This window comes from Canis aureus, chromosome 2, assembly GCF_053574225.1.
Source record: "Canis aureus isolate CA01 chromosome 2, VMU_Caureus_v.1.0, whole genome shotgun sequence".
Classification (NCBI taxonomy): Eukaryota; Metazoa; Chordata; class Mammalia; order Carnivora; family Canidae; genus Canis; species Canis aureus.
The window spans coordinates 30255082-30278555 of record NC_135612.1 but is presented as its reverse complement, the minus strand read 5'-3'; the positions used below and the strand labels follow the sequence as shown (position 1 = coordinate 30278555).

The 23474-nt window shown below is 39.3% G+C and overlaps 1 protein-coding gene across 2 annotated transcripts in view; it reads left to right on the top strand.

Annotated features, from left to right (window-relative positions):
- IQGAP2 (IQ motif containing GTPase activating protein 2) overlaps positions 1 to 21808 on the top strand; it is a 288130-nt gene extending 266322 nt beyond the window's left edge. For both annotated transcript variants that reach the window (XM_077867634.1, XM_077867629.1), the window contains 7 exons: positions 265 to 406; positions 9255 to 9342; positions 11390 to 11602; positions 14237 to 14397; positions 17026 to 17163; positions 17951 to 18059; positions 20852 to 21808. In XM_077867634.1, the coding sequence (XP_077723760.1) occupies positions 265 to 406; positions 9255 to 9342; positions 11390 to 11602; positions 14237 to 14397; positions 17026 to 17163; positions 17951 to 18059; positions 20852 to 20965 (965 nt within the window). In that variant the 3' untranslated portion in view covers positions 20966 to 21808. The remainder of the gene's footprint in view (positions 1 to 264; positions 407 to 9254; positions 9343 to 11389; positions 11603 to 14236; positions 14398 to 17025; positions 17164 to 17950; positions 18060 to 20851) is intronic.
- The last annotated feature ends 1666 nt before the right edge of the window (positions 21809 to 23474 follow it).

The following is a 23474-nucleotide window of genomic DNA, read 5'->3' as shown; positions in this document are numbered from 1 at the left end:
TCGGTGGAACATGCGACTCTTGATCTCGAGGTTATAGGGTTCAAGCCCCACGATGAGGGTAGAGATTATTTAAAATCTTTTTTTATAAAAAGGGAGAGAGAGATTTTAAAAGCCTTTTCATATATTAGAATGTGTGTTTTTTAAAATGAAGACCATTGTCTCCTGTACAATTGATCTGTCTTTTCCATAAAACCTTTATCTTACATGGCTGATGCTCCCAAAACAATGAGTGAATGTAAGAATAACAATGTTTTGTTTCTGCAGGGGAGGGAGCAGTTGACCCCAATGACCCTAACAAGGCAAATACACTCAATCAACTGGCAAAAACGGAGATTTCCCTTTATTTGACAAGCAAGTACGACCTAGGGGATGGTGAAGCTATAGATGGCCAAAGCCTCATGATAAAGTAAGTTTGGGGCTTAATGGGTGCATGTCTCTGATTATGCATCTTAAAACATGCAAATTTAAATAGGCTGAATCCCCAGATAATTCATTTTCATATATCTAAGTATTGAAGTATGTTGTTTATTCACCAAAAATCTGACCAAAGGATAATAGATCATTTATCACTTAAGAGGAAACTAAATATCATAATAGTTTATGAGGCCTGTCTTGTTTTTTAGTTTTCTATTTAGCAATTTGATTCCTTTCTTTTAAGAAACAAAGTGATTAGTTCTGCCTATAAAGTCCTTACATAACTGAAGGGAAATAACTGTTTCAGAGCGGTGAAAACATGAATGAGAAAATACTTTAACCTATATTTAATGTCTGGTACACAGTGTTACTGTAACAGGCACACTGTCATTTGCTTTATTAACCTTCTTTCCTATTACGCTCAGCCTGGATATGTTTACAGCTTTGACTTGTGCCCTAGTTCCTGCCCCCTAGGATTTACAATGAAGTATTCAGACTTTTATACTGCACTGTTTCCATCAAGGCCTCCTGGATGTTCACACCAGTCCTTTACAAACAAGATGAGGAAGAATGAGATCTAACACCATAAACCAAAACCCATGCTCACCAAACAGTACTGTTTTCAAGAACAGTACTGTTTTATATAAAGAAAAGAGTGCATTTTAATCCATTGTGTGTTAGAGTGAGGTGGAGAATGGAAGTGAGAAATGGGGCCCAAGTGGAATAATTATGTGTTTAAATAATACTTTACACACTACTTGCAAGTTACATGTCCTGAGTTCTGAGGTGGTTCTCCTGTGTAGCAAGAGCTTTCCTTTCTGCCACTGACATGATTCAAACAGTGCTCATCTCCACTTAATTTTTTTTCCAGATATTCATAATCATCCATAAAAATGGCGAAAAAACTTAATTCAGTGTCCTATGTTGCAATGTGTGCTGCTTCTGTTAGGCTTCATTAGTTTGTCCTCAGGTTATATGTGGCTTCCTCTGTTCACGTAGCAAATCTTTGAGCATCTGCTCTGCGTCCGGGGCCCTGGCCTGATGCTGGGGACTTGGCAGTAAGCGAGCACCACCAGCGGTCCCTTGCGCTCCAGGAGTGTCAAGTGATGGTGGGGAGCAAGGCTGGGCTGTAGGACGAAGGCCGAGCTACAGGACTCGAACACGACCCTGCCCTCATAAGAGCTGAGGGCAGCTCCTTAGACTACTAAATCAGCAAGTCAGATTGAATTTGTAGAGAGATGACACAGGGCAGGGCGACGGAGACGGGGGGATAGTGTGCGGTCTGCTCTCTGGGTTCCTCTCAAAGGGCCAGTTATAAAGGTGACCGGAAAGACAGATGGTGTGGTTCTGCCGTGAGAATACAGCAAGGCCAACTATCCTGTGATCTCCTACATTCTGTCCTCAGAAGTAATGGGAAGAAATGTTTTCATGATTGGTTTTGTCTGTTATTGGAACATCATTTTCTAAATGCAGTCAACTCAAACATGTGGATTAATGAACGGAAACCACAACATGAGTAGTCTAAAATATCAAATACTCCCAATATCATGCATGTATATATATTGATATTTATTTCTCAGTGAGTCTCCCTGGGTCTGCGAATTTTTGGAATTCATTTTTTTTAAGATTGTATTTATTCATTCATGAGAGACACAAGAGAGAGGCAGAGAGACACAGGTAGAGGGAGAAGCAGGCTCCCTGTGGGGAGCCCGACGCAGGACTCGATCCTGGGACCCCGGGATCACACCCCCGAGTGATTTGCAGAAAGCAGAGCTTATTAACTGCTGAGCCCCTCAGGCGTCCCTGGAATTCATTTTAAAAGTGAAGCCATCAGAGTCAGGCCTGTTGGGCAGCCGTATATCTTAGCTGGAGAAACCTGGTCCACTGTCCTACTCGCCTTAGCCTTTGTGTGGCTCTGTACAGCGCCCTACTGTGTGCTGGAAACACTGCCGTCTACTCTTTTAATCACCATACTAGGTAGAGCCACTGCTTTTTTCTAATTGTGGTAAAATACATATGACATAAAATGTACCATTTTAACCTTTTTTAAAAAAGATTTTATTGGGATCCCTGGGTGGCGCAGCGGTTTGGCGCCTGCCTTTGGCCCAGGGCGCGATCCTGGAGACCCGGGATCGAATCCCACATCGGGCTCCCAGTGTATGGAGCCTGCTTCTCCCTCTGCCTGTGTCTCTGCCTCTCTCTCTCTCTCTCTCTCTCTCTCTGTGACTATCATAAATAAATAAATAAATAAAAATTTAAAAAAAAGATTTTATTAATTTGAGAGAGAGAGAGAGCACAAGCAGGGGGAGAGGCAGAAGGAGCAGGAGCAGCAGGCTCCCTACTGAGCAGGGATCCTAATGCAGGGTTCAATCCTGGGACCCTGGGATCATGACCCGAGCTAAAGACAGATGCTTAGCTGAGTGAGCCCCTCAGGTGCTCCCTGTTTTAACCATTTAAAGTGTACAGTTCAAAAAATAAAAAAATAAAAAAAAATAAAGTGTACAGTTCAGGGGCATTTAGTAATTCAGGAGCATTAATTCACAGTGTCATGCAACCATCACTGCTTTCTAGTTCCAGAACATATTCATCACCCCAAAAGTAAACCTGACACCATTAAGCAGTCACTCCCCACTACCCTGGGACATCTTTCCTGCTCCTCGGTCCCTGGTCCCTGGTGCTTTCTGTCTCTGAACTTGCTTATTCTGAGTATTTCATATAAATGGAATCATACACTATGTAGCCTTTTGTGTCTGGCTTCTGTGATTCTGCGGTGTCTTTGACTGAGTCGTATTCCACTGCATGGGTATACGCAGTATCATGGACACTCGGCTTGTTTGCACCTCTGACTATTGTGAACAGTACCACTATGAACACTGGTGTACAAGTTTTTATTTGAACACCTGTTTTCAGTTCTTTTGGGTGTAAACCTAGGAGTGGAATTGCTGGGTCTTAAGATAATTCTAAGTTTAGCTTTTCGAGGAACTGCCAAATTTTTCACAATGGCTTTACCATTTTCAATATTCACCACAGAGGTATAAGAGTTGCAATTTTTCCACATCTTCACCAAAACTTACTTTGTTTTGTGTTGTCATAACCATTGTAGTGTGATGAAGTAGTATCTCATTGGGGCTGTGATTTGCGTCTCTCTGATGATTAATAACATTGAGTGTCTTTCCATGTCCTTGTCAGCCATTTTGTATACCTTGTTTATAGAAATACCTATACAAGTCATTTGCCTAGTTTTTAAGTGGATTATTTGTCTTTCTGTTGCAGAGCTCTAAGAGTTCCTTCTATATTCTAGATAATAGACCCCAACCAGATTTATGATTTGCATCTATTTTATCCCTTCTGTGAGTTGTCTTTTTATTCTCTTGGGAATATCCTTTTAAGCACAAAAGTTTTTGAAGTTGACAAAGGACAGTTAATCTATTTTTTTGTTGTTGCTTGTGCTTTTGGTGTCATATTTAAGAAATCATTGCCCAAGGGTTCCCTGGGGGGCTCAGCGGTTTAGCACCTGCCTGTAGCCCAGGGCATAACCCTGGAGTCCCGGGATCTGGTCCCGCATCAGACTCCCTGCATGGAGCCTGCTTCTCCCTCTGCCTGTGTCTCTGCCTCTCTCTGTGTGTCTCTCATGAATAAATAAATAAAATCTTTAAAAGGAAGAAAAAAAAAGAAATCATTGCCCAATCCAAGGTCATGAAGATTTACTCCTATGTTTTGTTCTAAGAGTTGTATAGTTTTTGCTTCTATAGTTAAATGTGTTATCCCTCTTGAGCTAATTTTTGTGTTTGGCAGTATAAGTTGTGTATAAGGCAATAGTCCGAGTTCTTTTTTTTTTTTTTTTTTTTAAGATTTTACTTATTTATTTGACAGAGAGGGAAAGCATAAGGGGGGGGCAACAGGCAGAGAGAGAGGGAGAAGCAGGCTCCCCACTGAGCAGGGAGCCTAACAGGGCTCAATCCCAGGACCCTGAGATCATGTCCTGAGCCGAAGGCAGATACTTAACTGACGGGAGCCACCCAGGTACCCCTAATATACACTTTACATGTTGATTTCAAAACTGTTATGGAGATGTCTTTTTTCCAAGCTAGTAAATCAAATTCCTAACTCAAACATAACATGTAGTTCTTGAGGATCTTCATTACAGAACCAAATTTAACTGAAATCAGACAACACCTGTCAGAAGTTAGTGTGAAATGGACAATCATGGAATGCAGAGCATTTGGGACATAAAAATACCAGGCTTTTCTCTATCAGAAAACAAAAAACAAAACTTATTTTGCTTCCTCCTTAAACAAGTTGTGTTTTTAACTTTCAGAAATGTCCCTTTATGATTAATTACAAAATAACTAACCTTACAGTGATGAGTGACTCCTCTCCATGGGGGCATCTGTGGTAGAAGAATTTGAGACATTGTTAATCCTTATGCTTATAAACTTTTTATCATGCTAGCTTTTTATAATTCTTAGTAATTAGATGAAGATGATAGCAAACACCTATGTAATGCTTACCATGTGACAAGGACTATCTTACAGATACAGACCGATGACATATATATGCGTTATATATGTATTCTGTATATATTATTTATGTGTGATATATATATAACATATATATATGTTTGAAATATGTCGTGTTATACTCTCAGCAACCATAAGAGGTGGAGGTTATTACCTGTATTTTACATATGAGGCACACAACAGGCAAAAATTATGTCTTAGGTACTATGGCTAGTAGATGGAGAATAGATTCAAACTCACATGATCTTAGCCCTTTGGGGCCTGCACTCTTAATCACAGGATTTTACAACTCATTGAGGACAAGGCCACTGTTCTTTGTACTCTTTGGAATCTTAGACTAAATAATGAGAATGATAGCAGAGCAGTTACTTCATAACTGATGCTGGGGCATCTTTCCAGACCAGAGAGAAAGGCTGACCAATCCACGTGAGGGACATGAAGGCACAGACATGGGTAGGAAGAAACACTGTGTTTCCCTTCTGTATGTTTATTGAATAGGGAGCCTCAGTTTGGGCTTTTGCCGTTTAGCCAATACTGCCAAGTCTGCTGATATAGAAAGAACAAACCAGAAAAGCTTAGTTGAGGAATCCTGGGGAGACCTGGGATTACAGCCACAATCACCTCTGCATCAGTTTCCTCATCTATAAAATGGGGAAGAGTACAGAGGGAGAGGGGAAGGAAGGAAACAATGAGCAAAAGAAGACATTCAATAACATTGTGTAAATTATTTTAAAAACTACACAACTGAAATCTCATTATACCTCATGATTCCACCTAAAATATGTGATCTTCGGGGTGCCTGGCTGGCTCAGTTGGTAGAACATGTGACTCTTGATCTCCAGGTCGTGAATTCAAGCCCGATGTTGAACATAGAGCTTACTTTAAAAAAAAAAAATGTGACCCTTATGACCGTTATTAAGCTTGTTTTTCTACAGAAGTATGCATGTTTCAGCAGAAGGCAACATTTGTGGGTTCAATCAAACTTAGTTGCCTGAGTGCTTCAGTTGTTTCTTAAGAACTTTTTTTTCTTATCACATGATTCAGTTGAGGCATCTGTTGCCCACCTGAAAGATCTCTTTGCTTTTGGTCCAAACTAGCATGTGCACTAAATGGCTAAGGTGATATTTGATGTCTGGTGATAAAAGTGTATAATCATGTTAGAAGAATTTTAAACAAGTGGAAATATTCCTTAGATTGCACAAACACAAATTCCTTTTCAAACTTGGACAAACTCTAAGGCAGATTGGCAGAGAGGGAGGCTGAAGGATGCTAACCAATTAGAGCATAGTAGAAGATGTCATAGGAGTGGAATGGCCAAATCTAAAGGGCCACGCCAGTTTCCAAGCACCATGTGGTCTCATTTCCCAACAATGGGATTTGAACACAGCTGTGATGAACAAACTCCCTGCAGTATTTCTTTTTCTTTTCCTTAATTTTTACTCAGAATTAATGTCCTAGATTTGATTGGCCTATCTGACATATCGTGAGAACACCCAGGGAGCCAGTACTCTAACCAGTTAGTTGATTTATGGTGGTTAGACCATACCTAGAATATTATGTTTGCATTGGGGTGAGGAGGAGACACATCTTAAGATTATTAGCAAACAGATGGGATCAAAACTATGAACTCTGTTGAAATCCTCTTGTGAAGAGGTTTAAGGAACTGGAGGTTTCACGTGCAAAAAGAAAGGTAGTAGAAGAGGGGATGGGGACACAATTTGGGGACCTCTCTCCATGTCTGTGAGGTGCTGATGATGTGGAAAGTGAATTCAACTTGTTTTTTGTAACTCTAGAAAATAGAGTGTGACCTTTGTGTAACTCTTGAGCCTCTTCCATCTTAGTTGCCTCATTTGTGTCATCAGGGACTGGACTGTTTTCCAAAGGTTCCCCTGAGTGCTCAAGTCCTCTGACTAACCAGGTCCAGTGAGTGGGCTTCAACGGAAGGCAGGCTTCTCAAAGTGAGTTTCCTGTGTAAGAATGGAATGTTCCCGTGTTGTACTTACCAAAATAAATTTGACACAAGCCATACAAGTGATTTTAAATTTTCTAAAAATCCCATTTTAAAAAGAAAGGGGTAAAATTAGTTCCAATATATTTTATTTAATCCAATATGTTGAAAATGTCATTTCAATATGTAATTAGTCTAAAAACTGTTAATTTTTTCATACTAAAGCTTCATAACCTCTTTTATACCTGAACACATCTCAATCTGGACTAGCCATGTTTCAAGCAGTCCGTTGCCACCTGTGGCCACTGGCCCCCATCTTGGGCAGCGCAGCTTTGATGACCGAGTGAATGCTCACCACCTGTCAGACCCTAGTGAGAGGCTTTACATGCGACTCTTCATCCAGACCTTACTAAGGCCTCTGAGAGAGTCCCATTATATAAATGAAAAAACAGACTCATTGAGATTATATCATTTACACAAGTCGACACAATTATTAAGCAACAGGAGCCCCAAATGGATCTTAGATCTATCTGATCCCAGTGCCCTTAACCGTTAGGCGTACTGCAGTTCCCTGTCCTGAAACAGGGTGGTACTTGCATGCAAGATGTCTGGGGTGGAACTTTGGCCGTGAATTCCACAGGCTTGACATAAAGTAGAATTACAAGAGAAAGACACAGTATAGGCAGTTTGTCCTTGAGCAACTCCGTAACAAACAAACATTTTTGGTCCCTGGCAGGGCATGCTTTAGTAACCCTGGTCATTTTGGTCATCAGTCCCTCTCTAAAGAGATGAGCTGGGAGCTTCCTGGAAAAATATATCATAAGTAGTTCCTAGAATATTATTTCAAATATGAAACCATGACTGTGTTTACATTTTTTAAATCATACAGTCCTTTAATTTCTAGCTATTTGATACGTTAACGGTGATTGGAAAAGGAAGTGGCGTGAGGAGGAAACAAGACCTGGCTCTCTAAGCTACAGCCATCTTAGGAACAGTGCCTTCTCCTACACCGCTATATTTAGCTGCGTGTCCACCTCACTCTCGGGGGAAGTGTTCAGACATTCCCAGACAGCCTGTAAATCCCCAGCAGTGAAAGGCCATGGGTCAGAGGAAATGGCTGTGATCATTCTTCTCCTACAGACCTGCAGTAAATAAGAAATGACAAAAACAATGTCTACTACAGATGGTTTATTGGATTTTATCCTATTTTCAAGAATAATATATTTGGAATGAACTCTGAGGGTTTCCTCTGTCATTTGCCCCAATGCTTCAAACCATGAACAATGTTTTATTTTCATTTTCCCATATTCATACTGTGTGAACATTTCCTGCTATAGATAAGGAAGAAATACATCACCCAGTGATGTCACACAGTGCCTTTGAAAGAAATGATGTTAAGTACAACAGGGCAGCAAGAACAGTGAAATGTCAGTCATCGATTAGACCTGTTTATAACTTAAGGCAGCTTCTGTTTATATCTCTGTTTTTTAGAAAGGAAGATTCATCCAATAATAATTTTCCCACTCATGTAAAAATACACAGACTTGACCCTTCTCCTTTTATGCTGAAATCTTTTCACATTATTACATAACCCGATCTTTGAATAGGAAGGGGTGGCTGATTGTCATGAAGGATACATATGAAAAAGTATTGTGGTTTTAGCACTTCCAGTGGAGTTTCCTAGCTGCTTACATTTTAAGAGCCCTTCTTGTGCCTTCTGCCCCCTTAAGACAAGGATGCAAGCCAGTTGTTAGCTCCTCTACCAGACCTGAGGGTTGAACACCATCCACCTAGTTGCTGTGTCCACCGGCTTCCAAAGCCCCCACTGCCCATCTGGGACTGCTGCTCCCACTGGCCTTCAAACTGTTTCTTGACTTTCTCAGACCAGGAAAAATAACAGTTGGACTGGTTCCAAGAGGCTTATGATGTATTAAACAGGTTCAGAAGCTTAGATGTTATTAGTAAGGTCAGGAAAGTTGGGAGGGTACCAGGTAACATTGCTGTATTCTCTGCAGGAGCACGTCCTATCAGCAGCCCTTGTCCTTCCTGCTCATCAAAAGTAGCCCAGTTTAAAAAGAAGAAAAAGTATTTAGAGAATGAATCTAATGACATACTTGTCCCCGTGTTACCCATAGCATATTCTCACAACATGAGGTATGTAAAACCCGGACTTCGATTGCCAGGCATTCACAAACTTGCAGGAGCCTCCAGCAGATGTGAATTTCCTATAGACTGTTTCACTTTAAGGGATCATCTTTGAAGCTCCACTTTTGCGTGTGTTTGTGCAGCACATATAAAGACACATAGGGAGGAAGCCGACTGTTGTGCATAGGACTGCTGTCTGAAAGTCTGTCTCTTCTCAATTTTCTAAGGACCAAAAAGCTAATCATTGATGTGATCCGGAACCAACCAGGGAACACGTTGACAGAAATCTTGGAGACACCAGCAACTACACAACAGGTAATTGGCCTTTGAGTGTAAAATAATAAGTACCATGTATATGAATTAACTTTATTAATCTTCATGTCCAGTGGTTACTATGATCGCACAGTGTAACCGACATGGTTTGGAAGTAAGGAAATTTATCTGTTACTCTGGCCAGCTGGATTCAGTCATAAATGTAAAGTCCCTATAATAGGAATGAAATATAAAATGCAGCACCAAATTTATGCTGAATGTAATTTTGTCCTAGACTAGGAAGATAGCTCTGGGTCTTTTAAAGCCTCTGAATGTTTATTATAAAGTTTATCATACAGTCGGTAAGCAAATAAGGCAGTTAAGAGATAGTTCTGGTCAATAGGATGTAAAAAACTACCTTTCACTTGAAACAGGTGTCTTACACATTAAAACTCTTCCAAATGTTTCAGAAGCAAATGTCTTGAGTCCATCAGGTCAGAGCACCATTATCATGGTGTAAGTTACTAAAGGTTCATAACAATCTTGCATTAAAGTTGTTACCAACATCTTTTAAAATGCATCTTGTTTATGTAGTTCATTCTAAATTAACTAACTGCTATTGTTTTAATATCAACAATTGCCACTTGGTTAACATAAGTTAATAAAATTATATAATTTGGTATATATATAATTCTTAGCAGAGCTACACATAATTTTCCTGAATCATTCTTTAAAAAAAGAAAAAAGATTTATTTGTTTATTTGAGAGAGAATGAAAGAAGAGCATAAGTGAGGAAAGGGACCAAAGCAGAAGGAGAGGGAAAGAGAATCCTCAAGCAAACTGCTGAGCATAGAGCCTAATGTGGAGCTCAATCCCATGATCCTGTGATCGTGAGCTGAATGGAAATCAAGAGTTGGATGCCCCATCCCTGAATCATTCTTCATCTAATTGGTTGCCAAGAAATGATTGTCCATTTTTAATTTAAAAAATACATAGAATGAAACTTCAGGTTATCTGATGTTTGTTACATGTGAATATTTTTAAGCAATGTGAGTGGAATATCCTACTAATTTAGTAAAAGAATTTTAGTCCTTATTGAATATTTAATTTTTCCCCTAATGTAGCATAGTCACTAAGAATGCAGACTTCCAAGACAGTATAGTCCTGTACCTCCTGGCTGTGTAATTCTAGGCACTTAAAAGCATTTCTGTGCCTCAGTTTCCTCAACCACAAAATGGGAATAATAATAGTGCTTCATTCACAGCAAGAACAAATGATTTAAAACATGTTAAGTGGGTAGAATAATAACTGGCACATACTAGGTGTTCAATGAGATATTAAGTACTGCAATTACTATTGCTGACCGCTGACCTGGTAACCCCTTCCTTTATACGTGACACTGATCGCTCTGCCATCTAATAACATTTGTATCCTTAGACTTTATATTGTGTCAGCCAGTTGTCTAATAAAATGAAATGGGAAGATCCACCAGTCTCCTTTTATTACTTGTTTGGTTGGGTTTTTTTTTTTTAACAACCTGTCCTATTTTCCTCATTCATTCATTTACTAATCATTTATTTGGGAGCTTAGTATGACCTAAAATATCCCTATTCCCTTTGACTCAAAGAAGCCTTGCAGGTTTTTCAGAGTTGGTAGTTTGAGAATTAGTCTCTAATTAAAATAAAGTCTCTACCTTCATGGCTTACCAGTCTCCATAAATATGGCTGATGTGTGAGAGTTCAGTTGGGTTCTGGATGTTCAGGGTGTTCTCATTAGCTGTTTTAATAAATAATGTAATTTTAGTTTCATCAACTGAACTATCCAGAAATTACAAAATAATCAGTTGTCCACTGTACTTTCAGTGCACTAAAGTAGCCATCAAGAATTTTGCTCAAAGTAGGCCTGCCACCACTGTTGTATTTCTCAAAAAAGATGAAATAACCCCTTCCCAAAGACCTCCTTCAAAAATCCATGAAGAACATAAGCGGATTCTGGTCGTTGGACTCTGACTTGAGGATTTCTTTTATTTTGACATTAACTTACCTTATACAGGTTACAAACTTGTGAGACTAGGGAATCAGAAGTCAACATCTTGATATTCTCTTTTCAGGAAACAGATCATGCCAAAGATATGGTGAGCCGTGCAATTATAGATTCCCAGGCTCCAGAAGAAATGAAACATAGTCAGTCTATGGTTGAAGATGCACAGCTACCCCTAGAGCAAAAGAAGAGGAAAATCCAGAGGAATCTTCGGACATTGGAACAAACTGGACATGTGTCATCCAAAAATAAATACCAAGACATTCTCAATGAGATTGCCAAGGTTTTTAGAAATACTATTCTTCCTCCTTCTTAGTAGACATTTGCTAATCATTGGTCACATGCTAGGCACTCTCTCAGGTAACATTACAGACTCATAATTGTATTACCATGGTCACCATTAGAGATTTTCAAAGGTTTTAGAGCCATTGATGGCTTTTGATAGAGAAAAATCACAACTTCCCAAGTCATTAGGACATTGGACACATGCCAGAAATAAATGCTCAGGAAATGTAATAGACAAGTTTCATCTATATCTTTAAACAATACCTACTAAGTTTGGGTTTGTTTGTTTGAAGATTTTATGTTTAGTAATCTCTACACCCATCGTGGGGCTCAAACCTACAACCCGAGATCAAGAGTTGCATGCTCTACCAGCTGAGCCAGCCAGGCACCACAATACTTACTGGTTTTAAAAATGATGCCTTTTTGGGGATCCCTGGGTGGCTCGGCAGTTTAGCGCCTGCCTCTGGCCCAGGACGTGATCCTGGAGAACTGGGATCGAGTCTCGCATCAAGCTCCCTGCATGGAGCCTGCTTCTCCCTCTGCCTGTGTCTCTGCCTCTCTTTCTCTCTGTGTCTCTCATGAATAAATAAAATCTTTAAAAATAAATAAATAAATAAAAATGACACTTTTTTTTTTTAAGATTTATTCATCCATTCATGAGAGACACAGAGAGAGAGAGCCAGAAACACAGGGAGAAGCAGGCTCCATGATGGGAGCCCAATGTAGGACTCGATCCCAGGACCATGGGATCATGTCCTGAGCCAAAAGGCAGACGCTCAACCTCTGAGCCATCTAGGCGTCCCAAAAAATGACACTTTCATAAAAGTTATCTCTTGTTAGTTGGCATTTACTCCAATTGCTCTTAGGACCTGCCACCAAGATACTAACTCTATGTCCCTGAGAATGTGCCTCTGAGCAGTTAAGCCTAAATTAGGTTAACCCTTAACTTAAAACTTCAAGGGTGCTTTCTGTTTTCTCATACTTTTACAGTTGGGAAACATCCTGAGAAAAGGATCTCAAATTAGTGTGAGGAAACATCACAGGAAATGGCTGAGATCTGTTTGCCAAGGATAAGGAAGTATATATCTGTGTCAAATGGACATTTCATTGTTTTTATCCAAATATGCAAGTTAAAATGGGTCTGGAGGTTAAAGGCAGTTAAGTGATCAGGAAAAAAAGGAAATGTTCTTACCTTCTTTGTGAAAAACCAACTCCACTTCTTTCTTCCATGGAAAGTTATGGTCACTTCTAGCAGCAGGCTTCTTCCTTCTAGCTTAAGTGACTCAAGGGAAGTCACATTTCTTTCCATAGCTCGGAGGTGGAAAATATTTCTCTTTGGGAATTAGTAGAGAAATTAATGCTTTTTCCTTAAAAAAAAAAAAAATAATAATGAAGGCATCCTCCAGAAAGATTCTGTTTAGTGAAGAATTTTTACTTATGCGTGTGTGCCTTTCTGACTGAATTCCTAGAGGAATGTGTTGTAATTTGCCCACATGAGGAAAATCATATTAAACAAGAACTGTTTTCTTAAATGAAACATTTTCATGATTTGCCAGTTAGAATGACAAATTTTATGTCTATAAGTTTGAATATAGCATAGTTCCTGTCGATTGTGAGCAGTTTGGACAACTTAATGTTCTACGAACTCCATTTAAATCCAAGAAATAGGGAAGCCTGGGTGGCTCAGCAGTTTAGTGCTGCCTTCAGCCCAGGGCGTGATCCTGGAGACCCAGGATCGAGTCCCGCGTCAGGCTCCCTGTATGGAGCCTGCTTCTCCCTCTGCCTGTGTCTCTGCCTCTCTCTCTCTCTCTCTCTCTCTGTCTCTCTGTCTCTCATGAATAAAAAAATAAAATCTTTGGAAAAAAAAAAAAAGAATGGAACTTAAAAAATAGATATAGATATAGATATCTATATATCTATATATATCTCCAAGGAATAGTTACCAAGGTTAAGTCTTTCCAATCAGTCTTGAGAGCTCAGGTGTTTTTCACAAACCTTGAGAAATATTTCCCAGATTAAAAGTGCATTTTTTTTTACTTATTTCTAAAATGAATGCATTGATTACATGTAAAGTATTCTTCAAAATGGAATGTTCTGAAGAAATTGGGAAAGTCTTCCTTATGCCCCTTGTAAAACACTATTTTTTCTTAAATTAATTGTATGATTATGGGCAGCCCGGGTGGCTCAGTGGTTTAGCGCCGCCTTCAGCCCAGGGCGTGATCCTGGGGTCCCGGGATCGAGTCCCACATTGGGCTCCCTGCATGGAGCCTGCTTCTCCCTCTGCTTGTGTCTCTGCCTCTCTCTCTGTTTCTTTCATGAGAAATAAAATCTCTCATGAATAAATAAAATCTTAAAAAATTAATTGTATGGTTATTCTAAAAATCCTTCCGTGCTTTTCCATCAAGAAAAAAACAAACCTTAGCAACTCTGTTAAAGTGAAATATGGACTCTTCTAGTCTGAGTAAGCGAGGATGGGAGGGCACTTTAGTAATCAGAGATTAAGGTCACCAAGGAAAGCTACCAATAGTCACAAACATTGATTTCATAGTCCACATTATTCTTGTCCCACATTAGCAACATCATAAAGTAAACTTCTTAAATCTTGTATCATAGCATTTACTTGTTCTTTTAGGACATTCGAAATCAAAGACTACATCGTAAGCTTCGAAAAGCTGAACTGGCAAAACTTCAGCAGACCCTGAAGGCGCTTAATGAGAAGGCGGCATTTTATGAAGAACAAATTAATTATTATGACACCTACATAAAGACTTGTGTGGACAACTTAAAAAGAAGGTAAGTTAAAATCATATATCCATTTGCTTTATATGGGTGTCAGTTCTTTTACAATCCTGGACAATAGGGCTTGAAGCAAAATTTTGCTTTATTTTACAACCAAAAACTTGAATCTCAATCTCAATTTTGTGATTTGCCACCGTGACCTAATAAATCAGAAGTCGGGATGCCTGGGTGGCTCAGCCGTTAAATATCTGCCTTCAGCTCATGATCCCAGTCCTGGGTTCAAGCTCCACATCGGGCTTCCTGCATGGAGCCTGCTTCTCCCCCTGCCTGTGTGCCTCTCTCTATGTGTCTCTCATGAATAAATAAATAAAATCTTAAAAAAAAAAAAAAAAAAAAAGCAGAAGTCCATTTAGAAACTTTTTAATTGCCTACCAGCTTGGAATTGAAGTAGCTCAATCTGTTGTATTTTAAGCAAGTACCTTTAATACTTGGGGAAGCACTCTCTTTTTTCCTTTTGTCTTTTTTAGTAATAGGTGTCTTTGAACACTGTGATGGAAAAATTAAAGCTACTCTTGTTTTTTGAATATTTACAATAAACAATATTAGATAACCCCAAGTATTTCCTAATAGCGGGATGCAGCCTCATGATTTAAAATTGCTTAGTGGGGCACCTGGGTGGCTCAGTCAGTTAAGCATCTGACTCTTGATTTCAGCTCAGGTCATGATCTCAAGGTCATGAGATAGAGCCTGCATCCGGCTCTTCTACGTTGAGAGTGTGCTTGAGGTTCTCTCTCTTTCCTCTGCCCCTCACTTACTAACTCCCCCTTACTAACTCCCTCAAGCGTGCTCTCTCTGTCTCTCTCAAATAAATTTTAAAGACTTTAAAATTGCCTAGTAGTTTTAAAAAATTATTATTGACATAAATGACAAAATTTGGCGGTTTCCTATTACCCATTAGCATCCACATTACAGATTTTTTTATACACAGTGTAGCCACTTTTAATGAGTATTCTTTGCTCATAATTGTTCTTACTTAGACTAAGGTCAATACTAACTGAATTTTAATTACCCATATAAATATGTAATGCGGTATTTTCATGTAATCCATGTAGTCAAATTGAGAGTAGGAAATGGTGCTATACAGAAAAATCAATTGCATTAATCATAGAAGATTTGATGAAGGAAAATAACCAAATTTAAACAGATCCATTTGGGCCCCACTAGTTCTGAATTTTAATTCATTTGCTTGCAGCATATAAATTATTTTTTCTCTGTTCCTGGGAGGAAGAAGTTGATCAAGCTAATAATACCCAGTAGAGGGAAAGAAAAAAAAATACCCAGTAGAGGGGATCCCTGGGTGGCTCAGTGGTTTAGTGCCTGCCTTTGGCCCCAGGGCATGATCCTGGAGTCCCAGGACCGAGAGCCCCACATCGGGTTCCCTGCATGGAGCCTGCTTCTCCCTTTGCCTGTCTCTCTCTCTCTCTCTCTCTCTCTGTCTCTCATGAATAAACAAATAAAATCTTTTAAAAAAATACAAAGTAGAAATAAGGTTGTTTGAGGGGGTGGTTACATATTTATTGCAACTACTTGAAGACATTTTATAAGCTCTGCAGTTAGGTGAGCTGGATTTGCATTCTAATTTCCTGTTACATTGTGTGATCTGTGACCCAGCCCAGTGAACTTCTCTGGAACTTCAATTTTCTCATCTTTAAGGTGGCAATAAGAGTACCAGCTTCACCAGCATTGTCATGAGAGCTAAATGAAACAATGAGAAAGGAATTTATTTCATTTTTTTTTATTTTTTTATATTTTATTTATTTATTTAGGATAGTCACAGAGAGAGAGAGAGAGAGAGAGGCAGAGACACAGGCAGAGGGAGAAGCAGGCTCCATGCACCGGGAGCCTGACGTGGGATTCGATCCTGCGTCTCCAGGATCGCGCCCTGGGCCAAAGGCAGGCGCCAAACCGCTGCGCCACCCAGGGATCCCAAGGAATTTATTTCAAAGCAACGTGAGGCAATTTGCAAATTTGCAAACGTGAGGCAATATTCATAAGGTACTTAGAACATTGCTGGCCCGCATAGTATTTATTAAATAAACTAATGAAGTCTTAGTAATACTTTTCCTTAGGAGTATGCAAGCTTGTTTTAATGAATGAAAGCTGCTTGCAGAATGACTTAATATAACCACTTAGTTCGGATGTCTGAGAAAATAGAGTCTGGGACGCCGGGGTGGCTCAGTGGTTAAGTGCCTGCCTTCAGCTCAGGGCGTGATTCTGGAGTCTCGGGATCAAGTCCCACATTGGGCTCCCTGTATGGAGCCTGCTTCTCCCTCTGCCTATGTCTCTGCCTCTGTGTGTGTGTGTCTCTCATAAATAAATAAATAAATAAATAAATAAATAAATAAATAAATAAATAAATAAAATCTTTTAAAAAAAGAAATATATTAGTCTGTCATTCAAACTAAAGTCACTTTGAAAATAGCTTTCTCTTATAACTTCAGCAGTGAGGTTTTATGGTCTAGGGAAAATTGTCACCTACTATCACAAAATAGAAAGTTTCATATTCAGTGCAGTGGGGACCAAGTGTGGACAATGGTGAACACACTGGGCATGGTTGTCGCACCTCCAGAAACATCTGAGTTTGCCATCATGACAACAGACTGTTTATTCTTATTTTGTCAGAAATGCACGAAGATCAATTAAACTAGATGGAAAAGGAGAACCCAAAGGGGCGAAGAGATCTAAGCCGGTGAGGTACACAGCAGCAAAGCTGCATGAGAAAGGAGTCCTCCTGGGGATAGATGACCTTCAGACCAACCAGTGAGTGTGATTTGGAATCTGCACATAACACAAGTCCCCTCTAATCACTCCCATAAAAATCTGACTCACTTCTCTTTGGTTTCCCGTGGCCTTTGAAGAGAGCTTCATTTGGTCTATCAAGGCTTACCCTTGATTACATATGACGGAGGGAAATACCATGTATTGTAATCTCTAGTCTTCCCATCAGACCCGAGCATCTGGAGCTGCAGATCATAGGAAGTGCTGAGCAGGTCATTGTGTTTGCCATGGCTAGTCTGGTGCTTTTGGATTTGCCAGCCTCCCCTTTCCCACCAGAAGAACTGAGTCATATCAGTCGGTTGAGTGTCTGACTCTTGATCTCGGCTCAGGTTTTGATCTCAGGGTCGTGAGTGTAGGACCCACACTGGGCTCCACTTTGGGCATGGAGCCTACTTTAAATTAAAATAAGATTAAATTAGCTTCTCAGCAGTATATGTCAATAGTTAATTCTCATTTTTTATGAACCTTCTATTTCCAACTATATTTTATGCTCTTTAAGAACCAGGACCAAAAAAAAAAAAAAAAAAAAAAAAAAAGGACCATATTTTAATAGCATTTTTTTTGTAAAGTACCTACTTCAGTGCTCTCAGCTACAGTCCCAACAAGAGCTATCAAACCTAGTTTTAGTGAGCAGAGTGAGGATTTTCCCAGTGAAACTTTCACTAAGCATGGTAATTAAAAATTCCTTTAACTTGTTTCAGCTTTACACATATATTTGCAATATATTTACACATATATTTGCAATTCCATGTGTTCCTTTCTTCATTAGGTTTAAAAATGTTACTTTTGATATCGTATCTACTGAAGATGTGGGCATCTTTGATGTCAGATCAAAATTCCTTGGTGTTGACATGGAAAAGGTACAGCTCAATATTCAGGTAAGCTGAGATTTCTGCAAAGTGGGGTTGAGTTTTAGAATGTGTGTCATTTGTGCCTCCCCTGGCTTCAACTCTTAGTAACAGTGAGGTTCACCAGAAGACCACTGCAAGTCTTAATTGCCAATATTAGCTTTTTAAGCATTGATTTCTTTAAAGTCTAATTTTTCAAAATATTGGAAATGGAAATGCTTTGAGATGGCAAACCATCCATAGTGGTCAGTGTTTCTAAGCCATGTTTCCATTTTGAAGCTTAGAGGGCAAAAATAGTATAAAAGTATTCAGAGCTATTAAGGCTGGAAAGTTTTCTTTTTTTTTTTTTATTTTTATTTATTTATAATAGTCACACAGAGAGAGAGGCAGAGACATAGGCAGAGGGAGAAGGAGGCTCCATGCACCAGGAGCCCGACGTGGGATTCGATCCCGGGTCTCCAGGATCGCACCCTGGACCAAAGGCAGGCACCAAACGTCTGCGCCACCCAGGGATCCCCAGAAAGTTTCCTTTTATTAGAAACTTGAATTTCTTTCTAAGACTACATATGCGCAGGATTGGAACTTTCCTGACCCCATTTCTCCTTCTCTCCCCTTCTTAGAATCATTTTAACATTAATGTATTAAATCTGTTAAATGCATAGGGGGCACCTGGGTAGCTCAGTCTGTTGAGTGGCCAACTCTTGGTTTGGTCTCAGGTCCTAATCTCACGGGTCGTGGTATAGAGCTCTGTGCTCAGTGCTGAGTATGCTTCGGATTCTCTCTCCCTCCTGCCCACTTGTACACGCTCTCTCTCTCTGTCTCTCTCTCTGTCTCTCTCTCTGTCTCTCTCTCTCAAATAAATACATAAATGAAATCTTTAAAAAAATCCCTGGGTGCCTGGGTGACTCAGTCAGGTAAGCATCTACCTTTGGCTCAGGTCATGATTCCGGGGTCCTGGGATTGAACCCCATGTCGGGCTCCCTACTCAGGGAGGAGTCTGCTTCTCCCTCTGCTCCTCACTCTGCTTATGCTTGCTCCCTCTCTGTCAATAAAGAAATAAAATCTTTTTAAAAAGTTCTCTCCCCTCTGCCTGTTTGCACGTGCACTCTCTCCCTCTCTCTTTCCTTCTAAAATGAATAAATCCTTTTTAAAAATATCTGTTAAATGCTTAGGATGCTAGGAATGAAAGACATTGTGCAAAATAGTTATCTATAAGTAGAAAAATGGTGTCTGCAGTCTGAATTATTGCCTTTTTCCCAGAAGAACCACATTTAAACCAAATATACTTGAACAGAAACTGACACATCCAGTTTGTGTGTCCAAAAACCACCACAACCACAGAAAATGAAACGTTTATCTACTCCCAACCTCTTCTTAATCCTTAGCTAGAAGTGCTTAAATGAAGTATTTGGGTTTTCCTTTTTCATTAAAGAGATTTTTAAATGGAAATAACACCTATTTATGTGGGTCCCAAATTACTTGTAAAATGGTTCCCAGATATTCTGTATGGATCTACACAAACCATCTTGATGAGCCACCATCAGGGACAAGTTCTAGCCTCACTGCCTGCTGAGCCTGTGCCCCAGAGCCCTGAAATGACTTCCCCTTCCTAGAAGCAGATGCCAGTCCCTACTTTTCTATTTAGCATTCCTTGTGGCTTAAAAAGAAAAATTAGAACTAAATGAATAGAATAAGGCCATTGAGATAATGGAGTCAATTAGAGTCCAGAGAGAAAATGAAAGATAATGCGTAATTATGAAAAGTATACATAAGTACACAGTATTGTTTTCTACCTTATTTTGTCACTAAATGTATCCATCTAACAATTTAACTGAAAAGCTTGAATTACCCTATGTACCATTTAGACAAATATGGGAAGAGAAAATGTGCTCCAAGTGATGTGCCTTTGTTAGTCATTCTTCTCTAGAAGTGGCAAAGACATCTCATGTAAATGTCAAGAAGGAAATGACCCGAGGCCAATCAACATCAACCGGACAGATGAATTCTAAGTGACTGGGAGACACCTGTTCAGAGAGGTCTCAGGAACCCCATGGGACTTCCTTTGAACAGTGGTGCAAATATCAAGCTTCACTTGCTCCTTTGTTAGGGATTCAGTCAGTATGCAGTAGGATTAGCTATTCATGCCTTTCCTCTATACACATAATTGATTGTGAACTGTCATTCCTTAGCTGCATACAGGTGGCTAACCATGCCCCAGATTTTTCAAGTCATTAACATATCACCAGGGCTAGCTATGTAATTTGCAGGGCTTGACACAAAATGAAAACATACAGTTCCTTATTCAGAATTATTAAGAATTTCAAGATGGTATCAGCAGAGCATTAAACTAAATGCAGGGCCCACTGCTCATGTTACCTTGCACAATTTAAATGACCCAGTAGCCAGCCCTGCACCTAATAACTAATAAAGCCAGACTTCTGCCTATACATTGGCCTTTAGACAATTATATTATCCCATGAATTACCAAAGAGGACGAGATGGCCAGGTCTCTAAGTGTGAGACAGGACTGGAGGTAAGTAATCCTCAAGTGAGACAGTCAGACCACAATACCATCATCACATGGGAACTTAAAATGCAGATTCTTGGGCCCTGCCCCAGGGCTACCATGTGAAAGCATCCAGTGGGTGACACCCAGCAATCTCGGTTGTAACTACCTGTGGTTTTTAACTGGGTGATTTTGGTGCACACTCCGTAGTTAGGTCAACTGAATCTTATTTTTGTTGACAGATTCTTCTAGAATGTTTTTTTGAAATGTACAAAATGTCAAATGTGAGATTTAATGATGATCTTCCTCATTTCAGGATTTACTTCAGATGCAGTATGAAGGAGTAGCTGTAATGAAAATGTTTGATAAGGTTAAAGTGAATGTGAACCTTCTCATATACCTGCTGAACAAGAAGTTCTATGGAAAGTGAAGTGCCCGCAGAAACTTGATGGGATCTGTATCACCTGGATTAAGGAATGAATCTGTTTAATATTTTTGTTGTTAAACATGATTGAAATCACTGCTTAGAAATGTGTGATTTTTAAAAAACAAAAACAAAACAAAAACGACCAAAACTTCTGAAGAATGTACCCATGTGCCTTTTTGATAATCTGATAGTATGGTGGAGTAACACAAAACAATGAATTCATGTAAACACCTCCACATTATATTGTGGTATAGGTATTCTGATTTAAAACTTTGGACATTGTGTGATCTGTTTTAAAAAGTAGGGAGAAGATAAATTTAGCTGCCTAGAGACAAATCTGTAAACCTATTTTCCTATGAAAAAAATTTTAAATGTCCCATTTGAATAATGTAATTCTTCATAGATTTTTTTTTAATCTATGGAGAAATGGAAACCTAATTATTTTTAATGAATTATTTACACAGATACTTAGTTCTAAGCCCTATCTTCTGGGAGTTACCAATTTTAAAGAACTTTTGTGCAATTCAAAATGAAGTTTTTATAAGTAATTGAAAGTGGTAATACAATAACACTTTCTGTATAAAAGTATATATTTTATGTGATTTATTCCTACTAAATGAAGTGCACTACTGCCTCATTAAAGACTCTTGTTCCCAGAGCCTTTAAGTGACTAAGGAACACCACGGTAGCGATCTTAAGCCCCGCCTCCACCCCTCACAGTTTATTTGAATACTAAATTGTGCCTCTCAATTTTTTGTAATGCAATAAAATCAGTATCTAGATGGTTTTTAAATGTATCCTTTGAAAATTGTTTTATGTAAAATAAATGTTACTGAATTATATGAATTTGGTTTTTTAGTTGTCTTAATAAATCTAAATCTTTTAGTGGGTAGAAGGTTCTTGGTGGGGCTTATCAGAAAAAGAAATAACATGCCTGAAGCTGTGGTGGGTAGAGTGCAGTCAGCTGCTGTGACCAAGAGATCCAAAACCGTGTAGCTGGAACAAGAGGGAAGTTTGTTTTTGTCCAGTTCGGCGGTTCAAAGGTGAGTGAGCAGGCCCATGGGATTATCGAGGACCCACGCTGGCCATTTAGCCCTGTCCTTATCAGCGATTCCCAGCCACAGGAGAGGGAAAGGAGTCCAGGCCATGCCTTCTGTCTTTTTTTTTTTTTTTTTTTTTTTTTTTTATTTATGATAGTCACAGAGAGAGAGAGAGAGAGGCAGAGACAAGTACTAAATAGGATCTTTTCCTAGCACCCCAACTACAGGGATGGTCTACCATTCTCTCTATGGTATAATTAGTGGAAATACATTTGTTGATCTATTTTGAGAGATTAATTTTATTTCTTTTATATCTTTTTTTAAAGGTTTATTTTTTTTAAGATTTTATATATTTATTCATGAGAGACACAGAGAGAGAGACAGGCAGAGACACAGGCAGAGGGAGAAGCAGGCTCCACACAGGAAGCCCGATGCGGGACTCGATCCCGGGTCTCCAGGATCACGCCCTGGGCCGAAGGTGGCGCTAAACCACTGAGCCACCCGGGCTGCCCTAAAGGTTTATTTATTTTTGAAAGAGCCAGCAAGAGAACGCATGTGCAACTGAGGGCAGGGCAGAGGGAGAGAACCTCAAGCAGACTCCCCTCTGAGAGCAGAGCCTGTGCTGGGCTCAATCTCAAAACCCATGAAATCACAATTTGGCCAAAACCAAAAGTCTGAAGCTCAACCAACAATGCCACCCAGGTGTCCCCAAGATTAATTTTATTTCTAAACTCAAAATACCAGTGCAGTTTTATAACAACAAAAGGCAGAGATGAGTCTCCTACTCATTAGCTTGTATCTTGATTATGGATGTATTTGATTCAAAAACCAATGTGGAGATAGCCACACAGAATCTGAAGTATCTTACACCTAATTTGAATACAATTTCATATTAGTTCATACAAGACAAATGAGCCCTGCCATCAGCACTATTAGCTTCCAAAAGGAAATTACTAAGTAAGTTCTTGGAATATATCGTTGTCTTTGGAGGGCTTCAGAGAGAGGAGTGGTAACCAAAATACCAGCAGCCAGTAGATCATCTAACAGGTTTAAAAGAAACCACTTTCATAACTCCTTGGGATTAAAATTTTCACCATTGTGATGTCACATTTGTTTTAAAACAGTATTAAATACCTCAAATACTATAAAAGGATAACTAATGATTCATACTCTTTGGTGACAGATAAGTTCAAACACAGAAAATGAAAACAGGAAGTCAGTATCGGATGATTCTACTATGAATGATGCTGCAATTGTTGAGATTTCACTTCTGAGGAGTATTGACATGTTAGGTAACCTCTGGGAATGTCCAGTTACGCAGAGTTTCTACTCTGGGGAACCTACACACACTTGCTCTAAAACTGTCAACAAAAAAAAAATAAAAAATAAAAAATAAATAAAACTGTCAACAAAGGGATTTTGGCATGGGTGATACCAAACAAATTATCTTTTTCAAAAGCTCTAAGGAGGAG